The sequence below is a fragment of the Argiope bruennichi genome, chromosome 8 (assembly GCF_947563725.1).
Source record: "Argiope bruennichi chromosome 8, qqArgBrue1.1, whole genome shotgun sequence".
Lineage (NCBI taxonomy): Eukaryota > Metazoa > Arthropoda > Arachnida > Araneae > Araneidae > Argiope > Argiope bruennichi.
This window is the reverse complement of record NC_079158.1, coordinates 53,244,005-53,257,128: the sequence shown is the minus strand read 5'-3', so window position 1 is coordinate 53,257,128 and position 13,124 is coordinate 53,244,005. Positions and strand designations below refer to the sequence as shown.

Here is a 13,124-nt window from a genome sequence, read left to right as displayed (position 1 = left end):
TTAAGATATCCAAAATTTCAATTAATAACTATTGTTGCAAACAAATGCAAGTGAAATTTTATTATGTGTATGATATTTAATAAATTAAAAAAATTACTATCTCATATGTACATTTGCTTTCATGAAAATTTTTTTTAATTACTTTGATTACATTAAACTACTGAAATCTTATAATTGCAATTAAAGAAATGTGTTTTTTCTTCTAAACAAAATCACAAAATACAAAACAAGAAGTTCTGTAATTTTGTATTTATGTAAAAGAAAGAATTTGAGAAATGAACATTTTTTTGGAGATATAATAAATGTAAAATAAGTGTTTTATTTACAGATGTTAGACAATAAAAAATTTACATTCTACATTTCTTTCTTTTTCTTCTTTTTTCGTTTTTCATTTTCCTCAGGGAAAAGTATGGATTCAGGTTCTTGAATTTCTACTTCAGGTTCAATAAGCCTTTTCGTTAGTTGCTTCTGATGGAAGTCTAAAATCTGCAAAAAAATTTATTATATAATTACCTCTTTAAAAAAACAAAAACAGAAAATTTTAAAAAATACAAATGCTAAATCATCACGACTATGCCTTATGCATACTAAATATGCCAATAATTTCATGACATTACACAAAGCTTTAAATTTATTAAATATAAAAGTGAGGGAAAATATTTAAACAAAATTTTACGTTTATAAAAGAAACTAAAGATGATATTAGTTTTAACAACTTATTATATAGTTAATATTAAACAACAAAAGAAAAAAATTTAAGAAGAAATTAAAAGAAAAAATTTTAAATGCTATGCAGTGCAATAGGAAATAATGTTCTCCCTTCTTTTTGTCAACACCAGTAATTTTTCATCAAAAATACTTTCTATAAATGTTAAATAAAATATTTGTAGGAAGTTACGTATTTAACATCAAAAGCTTTCATTTTCAAGTAACATACAAATCTGAGTAATTCCCCCATAGTATTCCAATATATCATATCTTTCAGGAAGACAGTTTATCCCTACATTCTGGAGTAATAGTCAAACTTCTATCTGATCCAAGGACATGAGTAGCTATGCTATACCACAAAGAATGGGACATAACACAAGAAGTACTTTCAATAAATGGAATACAAATTATAAGCAAAAGCTTCAAACATGATTGCAAATAAAGAATTATTCTTTTAAAAATTAATGTGCCTTTTTCTTCTTAATAATATAAACTTGGATTATAATAATTTGTATAATACAACTATACTTAACAATAAGTAATCTTTTTCTTTAAAATTATAAGAATTTAATAACTTAGTTTATATTTGCCATCAATTGAATTTTTTAAGAACTCTAACCAGCCTATTTGATTCTACAAAGCATACTAAAAAAAAATAAGTTTTTGGCTTTTAGTTTTAGAAACTGAAGAAGAAAATGCCAAATTTTATATATGTATATTCAAAATAACATGTAAAGGGGAAAATTCAAGTCAAAATATCACAAAAAATGAAAATCACAAATAAACAAACAAGAAAAGTGCCTAAAACATATGAATAAAAAAGGAGAAAACTATATAATACAAACAAAAAAGCTTCATTTCCACTTTTACTATTGATTGATAATAATCAAATATTTAAATTTCTATAATTTTAATATTCTGCTTCTTTTCCACTGGTGCAATAGCCCTGACCTTCCTCAGAATTCTATTCCATGCCATCCTGTAATCATCTTAATAATTTTCATCCCCCCCCCCCAAGAAATTCAATCCATCTAAATTGTGTTCTTTCTTTTGTTTGGATACCAGATCGTTTAGAGAAAAAGATCTCTTTAATGGCTTCAATGACAATCAATCTTATTAAGAGTCCTGCCATTTAATCCTCTGTGTTGCAATAAATAGAGAGTTTTTAAAAAAAAAAATATCTGACTTGATTATTTTTCTCCAATAAATATATTTAATTTTACCAAACATGTTTCTTAACATTCTTCTTCCAAATTTAGCAAGTATCTCTTTACTTCTGAATCATTGCCCATGTTTTAGCAGCATGTTAACAGTTTATTATTAGTATTCTTTGAGTTATCCTTTTTTTTTTTTTTTTGAAAATATATTTTTACTATAACACTATAAAATTGTGAAAATCATACCTATAAACAACAAAAACTGTGATAAAATCTTTAAATTAGATACAAGTTATAAATCTATGTTCTTAAATCTTCAAAGATATGATTTCATTTACATAGTTTCAATATTTAATTGATAATTGAATGTAGATATTTATTAATTCTTTTTAAAATGTAAGTTAATGCTAAGACATCACATGAGACTATTGCATGAGATTATTTTGATAAAATGACAAAAATAAGTTAATTCTAAATGAGTTAAATATGACTCAGCAAACTAAACGTTTATCAAGTAATTGAATTCAGTAACCCTTCTTTTTTAATATTAAATATATCTACAATAAATTTTATTTTCATTCACTCTACAATTTTAGCTCTACACTCCAGTTAGACTGTTCTCATTAACTGCCCAAATCAACCAGAATTCTATTTGAATATAAATAATTAAAATCATAACTTTAAAGCTTTTAGATATTAATGTATGTTTGATTGTAATTTATTGTCATATAAAAAGAAGTAACGGACAGAACCATTAAAAAAAAGAGAAAAGGAAGATTAAAGCATATAAAATTTTAGAATATTACTCCAGAGTTTCATATTTGTGAATAAAATCTTATATATTCAAAGAATATGCATGAGATCTTTCTGAAAAAAATTTATTCAAGATTGTTCAAATAAATTTGAAATGCTCAAATATATGGAGTCTATTACCATATACTAGACATTCTTATAAACAATATAGAGGAGCAAAGAGAGAAAATAATTAGTAGTTTTGTGCATATATCCCAAATGTAAATATGCTAATTTATAAAAACTTTTTAAGGGGAAATAATATAAGAGATTAAGAGAAATGTAATTAGTTATCTGTCTAAAGGTTTCTTTGATTTTATTATTTAACAGTGGGAAGTTGTAATATAGTTGTTAAAAAAGAATGCCAAATAAATGAGGATGACTCTATTAGAAACAGCAAAGAAAAAGGATATGGACCACAAAAAAGGAATACATAAATATATTTATTTTATTTGATGAATTCACCATAGATAAATAGGAGTATAGAAGCAAAAAGTGAAGGTGGGCAAGTAAATAAATATGCTCAATCCAAAAGTTTAATTTGTTTTTCCTCAAGTGTCTACCATACGGAAAGAAAAAAAATATATCGAACATATGGAAAAAAAATCAATCAATTTCGTTAAATTCTATAAATATTACGAAAAAAATAACATAAATATAGGTAACATATAAATTGGTTCGAGGTTTCGATCATTTAGAAAAATTTGTAATCCTTAGATTGAAATTATCTTTTATCCGAATTTCTCGCTTATTTGAATAATGAAATAATAATATTTGATAAATGAATACTTTTTAGGTCTTCGGAAGCTATTGCAGTTAAGTTTAAATTATAGTCATTGTCAAAATCTTGTTGTAATGCAGAGAAAAATCCAAAGCAGAAAGAAGTTGGCAATAGGATCACAGCTTTTATGCTTTCAAAATGGGAAAATCCAACAAAAAATCTTTAGTTCACAAATTTATGAGTACATAAGTATATTTGCTTATATAAAAGTTTTATCTCAGTGAAATTAAAGTGAAAATTATTTTTGGAAGACATAGAAAAAATAAAGATTAATATAACTAATAAGTAAAAATATTCTTTTAATTTTTAAATTAAAATAAAAGTGCATTTATTTTTTTAAATTAAGCTGCTTAAAAAAGAGTGATATCACATATATTTTCAAAAAATGTTACATTTCTTTCTAAAAACTCTTTGAAAGAAGGAAAGGGAAATAAGAAACAAAGTAGAACAAGTAAGAGGGAAAAAAAAAAAAAAAAAAAAGAGCGATAATAAAATAGCAAAGGCAAGCAAATCTGATTTGAGACAAAAAATAATAAACACATTTTCATATTCCATAAAATCATTAAAATCCTTTAAAAAAATATTATGACATTTTTCAAAAGTAGATCTGTGTATGTGTATGTGTAGCTTGAAAGGTTAACAAAATATTTAAAGAACAATTTGGAAATATCTTGAATGTTAATGAGGCCTCATCAAATCAATCTAAGATTTAAAAATATTAAATATAATAATTTTTGGAAAATCAATTATAAGGCATTTTTAATTTTGGATAGAGATAAACAAGAGATTCCATTTTTAAATGAATATATTTTACAGATTATTCAGTATTATTTATTACTTGATAAAGATTGCAAAATGTTTTTATTTTATCATTGGTAATATGCTAAATATAATAAAGCTGTTATTACATTACTTTTTAAGACAATAGCAAAATAAATATATAATATTAGCTAAAACAAATGCAAAACACATTCACATCATGTTATTTTACAAAACATAAATAAATTAGATGTATCATTTAGGCAGTTATTATCATATTACCAATATCTAGGATATGATTGTCACAAATTAACTAACAGAAAATTGTAACAGAGAAGGTCATGCACATTGACAAAGTGATTAAGAAATAAATAAAAAAATTATTATTTGTAGTACACTTTAGATAAAACATATATAGTAACATTAAAAATTTTGTTTCTTGCAGTGAAATCTGCTCTATCCATAATGTTTACAAAAAGAGAAACTAATCACTAAAATCAATTTGATAATAAAATAGTAAAAAAATATTGATAAATCAGTCAATTTAAAAACATTAAAAAAACTATTCCAGTTGCTAGATAGAAATTGGGATCTATCTGATATGATGCAGATCAAAAGGCAGGGATATTTTTTACTCCACCCAGCATTACAAACAGCAGAGGATGATTATATTTACGATTCTATTATTTTTGATAAGTATTACTGATATCCGAAAAACATCATAATCAACTTAAAAATTTTATAATAAAATATTTTGGAAAAAAAAAACTATTTAACTTTAATAATATTAAGTAAAGGAAGTAAATCAACAGAGAGAATTATAAATAATTTTTTTAATGTGCTTATAAGTAGATTAAAAAACTAAGAAGTGATGCATTAATAACATATTCTATTAATAAGACCACATATAATCCAATATCCTTCAACCATTTCATGACAAGATTATTTTCATAAATCTGCAGTATAAATATATTTGTATAAAATAATTACAAACTACAAGCTAAGCATTAAATATTTATTCATATTTGAAACTTACTCAGACAGAACTTATTTATATTACTAAAAATAACAACCATTTCCCGTCTACTTTTACTTTAAAAAACAAATATATAACGACAAAACTTTAAAAAAAAATTGGTAATAAATAAATAAATAAAAATAAAAATACAGAGAGAGAAAGAAAGAAAAAGAAAAAAGAAAGACAAGTTAATGTGGACTTGTTGCTTTAAAATGATGTGATAGAAGAAATCATATATATCAATGGATTATCAATATTTAAACTATATTCAACTTCCAGTTATATACATATACCATTCATCATTTAACTATTACCTTCTGAGCAGTGGAAGGTTTAGGTTTCAAGCTCTTTAACTTCAGAAGTATTTGAAGATTTTCTTCAGTCCTATCTACCATATGTTTCTCCTTATATGTATCTATAATAGAAAAAAATTTTAGCGATACATTTTAAAATCAAATAATTTAATCTTTTCTTAGATTAAAAAAAATCAAAAATTAATATTTAGGGAAGATTTTGAAAGCACTCCATTTCAGAAAAATAATAAATATTTCTTCATTGTGAATTGGAATCAAGAAAAACTTGTTAAATGTGTTATTAAAATACATTTTATTGACAATTAACGTGCAACTTGTACAGCATGCATATAATACATAAAAACTTTCTAATAAAGCAAAACATTATGCATCTACTTGGAATAACATAATTCAGAATAAATTAGAAGGATATAAAAACAAAACAAAAAAAAACCAATATGATAATGCTATATATATATATTTCTAATAAAGATGAATATGTGTGTGTTGATCCTTTACAGGCAAGACCATTTGACCCACAGCTATTAATTTGACGCATGTATACTTCTGAATGTGAAAATGTGCACACTGGAGTATTTTTTGCTTCAAAATTTTAATTAATTTAAAATTAAGCTGGATTTTGGCAAATTTCCACAATAATTTCCAAAAATATTATTACAAAAAATAAAATGCATGCATTTTATAATTTGAAAAATTATCTTTTTCATGGTATCTATTTAATAGTTGCATAAATTTTTGCTGAATTTACTCCAATAGATTATATTGTAACCCTGAAGTTCAAATTGTTTTCACTGTTTCATTAACAATCTAACCTTGTGATTTTTTTATCTTGTTGAAAGGTAAAGAATACGGTTTCTGTTTTATATGTGTGTAGTTTATGAGATGGAAAATAATTAAATAAATTTATAATATTGTAAAATTTAGGACACAAATGAACAAGATATTTACGCTTTTAAAAATGGCATGATGTCATGGTACTGATTTTAATTAGAAAGGTTCATTACACAATAAACAGAGAATATGTAAGAGACGATCAAAATAAAAAGATTTTAATGTCTGATAACTTGGTAGAATCATGGGCATGAAGTTGTATCTATAAGATTTAAAGAAAATTAAATATAACCAATATTCCCAGTGAACCAGCTGGCCAACAAAGACAAATAGTTTTAAATAAAAAAAAAATGCTCACTGTATTGTGACTAAAACTGAATTGAGTTCTGAAAATTTGAGTATTACTTTCTTATAAAATCCATCAATTGTCTCAAAGGAAATACACCAATTAGGACTCAGAGTTGACTGATCTAAGATTATGAAAACTGATTGTTCTAAAACTGTAATATTCAAAACTTCATAATTCAGTTAGATTTGATCACAGAAGATAGAAATCATTTAAAAGTTGGAGTGTCAAGAATATTTTACTGAATATGATTCATAAGACCAAAGGACTGTATAAAATTTAGACTTCATAATTTCTTCATATACATTTATTGATCAAAACAAAATAAAATATAATTTAAATCAGTCAAATCTTTTAGAAAGCAAAATTAAAAATTTGATTTTATGATGAATCAGATAAATTTGTGTTGAATAATTCTCTGAAATCTTGCATAAAGTACAAAAATCATTCTGTAGTGCACATAAGACTTCAATGTCAAACATTTTTATTTACTGTACTCATATTTTTTTTAAATGCTTGGTTTCAATAAAAAGGGGTTTTTTTTTGTATTAATTGTTTAATCATTTCTATTTTGAGAAAAAGTTCAAACTTTACAGGTCCTGACAGAAATTATACAAAATTATTTATACAATGAATAGAACAGCTCAAAGCTTCAATAATAATTATTATTATACAAAATTTGTAGCTCAAAAATATTTTGCTGTAGAATCTATTAAGAAACCAAGTTACATAAAATATTTAATTGAAAATGCTAGTGAGCATTAATTTGCCAAACAGCTAGTTGCCAAAGGTAGCTAGTTATATATATATAATTCATTAATAAAACTATATAGCAATTCTTAATAGAAAGTTAGAAATGGTTTTACAACAGTTACAAATGGAATATCATTAAAACAAAGAAATGAACAAATAAATACGAAAAATCAGTCATCAGTTAAACAATAATATATGTAATGATGTTAATAATCAATCAATATATAATTCCTCATTAGTGTATTTTTAAAAATAGATCAAAGTAAACTGCATATTAATAACAAAACACTTTTAGTTATTGAACAGAAACACAGAATAATTCATGAATTATCTTTCTTAAAAAATATGTGTTAATTAGCTTATTTATATTTCAGAAATATTCTACATTTATATATTAATGCATACATAAAAATAAATAAAATTTCAATATTGCTAAAATAAAATTATAGTATTTCAACTTAATCAAAATAAGTTAAAACTTATCATTTCATAAAAATTTGAATATTATATAGATAAATGTAATTCAGATAAAAGCATCAGCAAAATGATTAACATTTTATTGATCTTCTACTTAAAAAGAAAAAAAAAATCTAGACAGTCATTTACTAGATGCAAAGCTGTCAGTTTAATTTCATATAAAATTATTCAATGAATTCCTTTATGAGAACTATGAAATCTAGCTATTTTAATAAACTTATAAACATCAAGACATTATGCATACTCTTCATTTTTTTTCACTTATCACATAAGTATATGAAAGTTCACAATTTTCTATAATGTATATGTGCTACTTGGAGACAAAAAATGGTAAATTATGTAGAGAAAAAAAGAGAGAGAGAGAGAGAGAAAAGGGGGTGAAACACAATTTTTCACATTAAAGTATCAAATGAGCAATGATTTATAATTAAAAAGTGCCTAGTAGTCTTATAAATAGTTAAAAAGAATATGTAAAAAAATTCATTAGAGTGAACATTTTGGCAGGTAATATGAGTAATTTTTTTATATTTTTCTCTTTTACTATTTATAACATGTATCCCTTTTAGTCATCATTTCTTTATATACCACATTAACTAGAAATATACAGATATATCCAAACCATTCTAATCATAAAACTAATGAACCTCCAGCAATTTTATAAGCATTACATTTTTTTTTTTTTTTTACATATGATCAATATAATTAGTGTAAAATCTATGGATGCAATTCAGTAATCAAAATTAAATATAATTCTAAATTATATTTAGTGTATAATTCTAAGTAAATTTTGCCTGCTAATTTAATATAATTCTAATGCAAATTATCCTTAAAAACATTTTAAAGCAAGCAACAAAAGGTTAAAAGATCTTTCAAGAAATAAAAGAAGAAGAATATTGCAGAATATATATTCTCAGCAATGATTACAGTATAACTTCAAATGTTTGCATAAAATAAAAAAGCTAAGAAAATGTTATTTTTAACAGTTTGTACTGAAACTTTGTCTAATCTCTTGTTAATATTGCAAATAAAATGCAAATTCTGAAATTTATCAAAATGTTACCCAATTATATATCATACATGCAATAGGATAAATACCTTAATTATCAATAAACAAACCAATATTTTGAATAGATGAATTTTTAATCATTTCTATTCTGAGAAGCAGCATGTCTCTTACAGGTCATTCTATTGTGACTAACATGATTTTAACAAGCTAAATTATGACAAAATACTCTCAAATAATTTTGTGGAAAACTTTTATTTTATGTAACATTAATAAGTATAGCATATCTATGCATAAATTATTTTAAAAATAATAATTTAAACAAATAAATTTAAATTTTTAGCTTCATGACTAATGGATTTGTATAAAAATATGTATTTATTAATTTTATTGCAGGTACTTTAAATACAATGTTATGAATTCTTTAAACTGTAAGATTATACAGAAAATTATTAACATCTTATATCTCTCCAGTCTTTTCATTTCAAATCTTTTGAAATATGTTAGCAAAAATAGTTTAAATAATTAAATAAAATGATTTCAACAAAATTTTAATTAAAGATTCTTCAAATTATAATGAATTTGTACATTATTTCCCATTTTTTTCCCTCCGAGAATACAGTCCTAACAAAGATTTTAAGTTCATAATAGGCTCCCAACAAAAATATTTGATGGTTTTAGAAATCCAGTTAACACAGATGCAGTAGTTAAGAATATTGCATACATGAAAGATATAAATAACTTTGTTCTTTATTTTGTTCTATAGCCTTAGCAAAAAGTAGCTACTTTTTTCTTCTATTAGTTTTGGATATTAATTAACCTGAAAGGTAGATTTTTAATTGAATAAGGATTTAGAAAGCAATTATATATACTAATAAAACACATATTAAATATAAAGAAATTAAGGCTAATCAAAGGAAAAATATATAAAAATTAGCAAGGTGCTCATTTGATTAAGCTTTTAAAAAAATACCAGAATGAAGAAAGTAGTATAAAAAATGTTTTACCAATAGGTGATTTCATTTTTTTGAATTTTTTATTCTTTTTTTCTTTAGAGTTCAACATCTTTTGTTTTTTAATACTATTTTCGCTGACAGTACTACTTTTTTTCTTTGACTTGGAATTTGCATTTCCTAAAAACAAGGAGAAGAAAAATTTATATATAATTTTAGAAGTCATAATAAGTCTTTCATGTATAAAATGTACAATTAGTAGCTGACTAATGAAATAAGATGTTTTAATACTATTTTTTAAATTATATATAGTAATTAATGTCTCTTAAGATGAAGATTGAAAAACTAATTTATTAATGGGATATTCATCATCACAAATAAAACAGTAATATTGTAATCATGTATGACCTTCACAACAAGAATTGTTGTGGAAGTTACAGGCACATTATGTTTGCACTACAAACTAATTCTATGAAAAGTAAAACCAGTTTACACAAAAATAAAATAATAATAACTTGCATGCAATTATCATTATGTTATATTCAAAAATTAAAAAAAAAGATTTTAATATTAATTCAAAAGAAATAAAACAATATTTTAAAATACTTGAAATCAAGTAAATTTTCTATTCACAAGTTACATAAATCAGTGTTTTATGTCTTTCAAAATTAAAACTTTACTTTACAGATAGAAAAGTTATAACAAATTATTTTAAAAATGATAATGGCTTTGGGTTAGTCTACTTTTTGCAAATGGAGAGTTGTATTTCTGCAATTACACATAAAAATCAACAGTTTGCAAGACAAACCATTGAATCTACAATTATCCAAATTGGCACGCAATTACTTAGATAGTAAGAGTTCATGAAGAAAAGTTTATTAGATTTGTTATTTAATAACAAAATTAATCATAATTGTAATATTTCTTTCAGTTACTTCCAAGCATATTAAGCATTAAAAATATTTATACAGCAATTGAAAAATTAGAAATTTAGCAATATCAATATTATTTTCTAAATTTTATTAACCTTAATAAATTAATAATAAACAATATTTTTTATAGCTCTTCAATGACATTAAAATTGTTTTTATGCCTTCATTTTATCATTACATCAAATCTTTCAATTGTATTTTTATTAATGTTGAAGTTACGATCGTATTAAAAGATAGCTTTCTTTGGTAGTTAATTTAAAAACAGAATTTTTACTTTTGCTTTTATTGACAAGATGCATTTTTATAGAGTGACTTTCTTTCTGAATTAGGTGAAGTAAAAATCCTAATATATTAAATACAATGGATGATGTAACTATTTGACAATATTATAATACAAAGATGTTTGGATCTCTTTCTTTCCTTCAATATATGATTAACAAAATAACTGTATGAATAAATTGTATAAATTCACAGTAAAAATGAAACTAAAATTTATCTAATGATATCATTGCAAAAATGGTGATTATTGTTACTTAAAAAAGGCAAGAATCAAAGAATCTCAGAAACAATGAAATTTTATTTTCATGTAATTTGAAAAAATAGTCAATCAATTTTCTATTTCATCATCTTACATTGTTTCAATAGAATGCTAGAAATTTTCCTAAATCTATATTCTCATAATTAGGTGCGATTTTAAAATGAAATTTATTTTCATCTATTATTTATTATATATATATAATAATTTTGAAAGTATTGATTGAAATTCGCTTTAATATGCCTCTTCCCATCACTAAGAATGCCAAATACTAGGTGCACAACTTAATAAAGCAAAACATTAATAAACAAATTAACAGTGGAGTTGCTAGAACTACTCCACTTATTTGTTGGATTATTATATTGGGAATGAATTCAAGAGGCATAATAAGACAGATTTCAACCATATTCCCTACACCATCTACCAATTTATAACTTTCCAGTCCTATGAAACTGCTTTCAGACAATATCTGAAATAATTTTTGAATTTTATAAAAACATTATAATGAAATATCTTAAAAGTAAAACATTTTAATCTAACTATTTTGTCCTTACATCAGTTTATTAAAGTATTTTTTTATTTATAACCTTCAACTTCTTTCAAGGAAAATATTTTCAAATTCTTCAATTTGCAAAGAGCATATTTAATGCACTGCCTAGAACATTTGGATTCGCTCTTAATATTATAAGAATATGTACACTATAGGTATTAGATTATACCTGAATAATTTGGAATACTATAAATAACTATATATTTTCTTAAAGACTCAGAGAAACTTTTATGGTAAATCGTTCACTTCAGAAAGGAAATAAAATTTAAAAAGTAGCAAGATACTACAGCAGCACATGAATTAACTTCACAATGACGTAACACAAATTCCATAAAAAGAATAGTTCATAAATAAAAGCATGATAATATTTATTTACTGTTATCATGATTACCAGATTTAATTTCATCTTCTAACAGATCAAAAGCTTTTCGAACGAGTTGCCGAGACATGTTGTTTAATGTTATGTTTATAAATTACGTTATTATGCGGTCTACAGTTATCTGCAATGGTAAAAACTAATTTTGGTTTATGAAGGCTTTGGTTATTGTTTTATTGATGTCTATAAATTTCTACTTAAAAAAAAACATGCTTTTCTTTTTTATATGATCTTTTTAACTACAATAATAATCTCAATAAATCAATGATAATATTACATGAGATTAAATAAACTTTCATAAGCTATGGATACATACCCTCTTTTGCAAAATAATTTTTAACATTTTATTTAATTAAAATAATATTAACAGTCATTCACAAATAACACACACTAAAAAATTAAACAAAATACACCGAAAGTATTTTTTTTTTTAATTACCGTATTATAGTGCATATGGAATGGCATTTCTATAAACAAGGTTTCATAACTGCTCCATAGGAAAGATTCCAAGATAGGGATGACGAATATTTTACGAGCGGTTATTACGTAACCAATATCAAAAAGTCACAAATACAAGTGATCAATACTTTTCAAAGAGGGGTGTGATTCAAATCCTTGATACGATCTTACTGGTGATATTTCGATTATAGGTTTTGGATCACGATAGAAAGTAACAATCGATACGATATCACTGAAATTTACCGGAGCGGTGACTTCGCTGGAAAGTAACAATCGATACGATCTGTCCAATGGAAGCTCTCGAACATAACAGGAAAGGAGAAATCTGTGAACGGATTGAAAAAATCTGTCGACGAACCACCAGCTAATTCGTGTTACAG

The 13,124-nt window shown here is 23.9% G+C and overlaps 1 protein-coding gene across 2 annotated transcripts; it reads right to left on the bottom strand.

Annotated features, from left to right (window-relative positions):
* Positions 1-299: 299 nt before the first annotated feature.
* LOC129981771 (uncharacterized) lies at positions 300-12,404 on the bottom strand. 2 transcript variants are annotated; one of them, XM_056092770.1, is made up of 4 exons: positions 12,301-12,404; positions 9,947-10,072; positions 5,530-5,630; positions 300-486 (listed from the first exon to the last, which is right to left on the bottom strand). In XM_056092770.1, exons 1-4 carry the CDS (start codon positions 12,356-12,358, stop codon positions 355-357), a joined length of 417 nt encoding a protein of 138 aa, XP_055948745.1. In that variant the 5' UTR covers positions 12,359-12,404; the 3' UTR covers positions 300-354. The 2 variants fall into 2 exon arrangements, with proteins under 2 accessions (XP_055948745.1, XP_055948744.1); XM_056092769.1 differs by having other exon boundaries at positions 12,286-12,391.
* Positions 12,405-13,124: the final 720 nt, after the last annotated feature.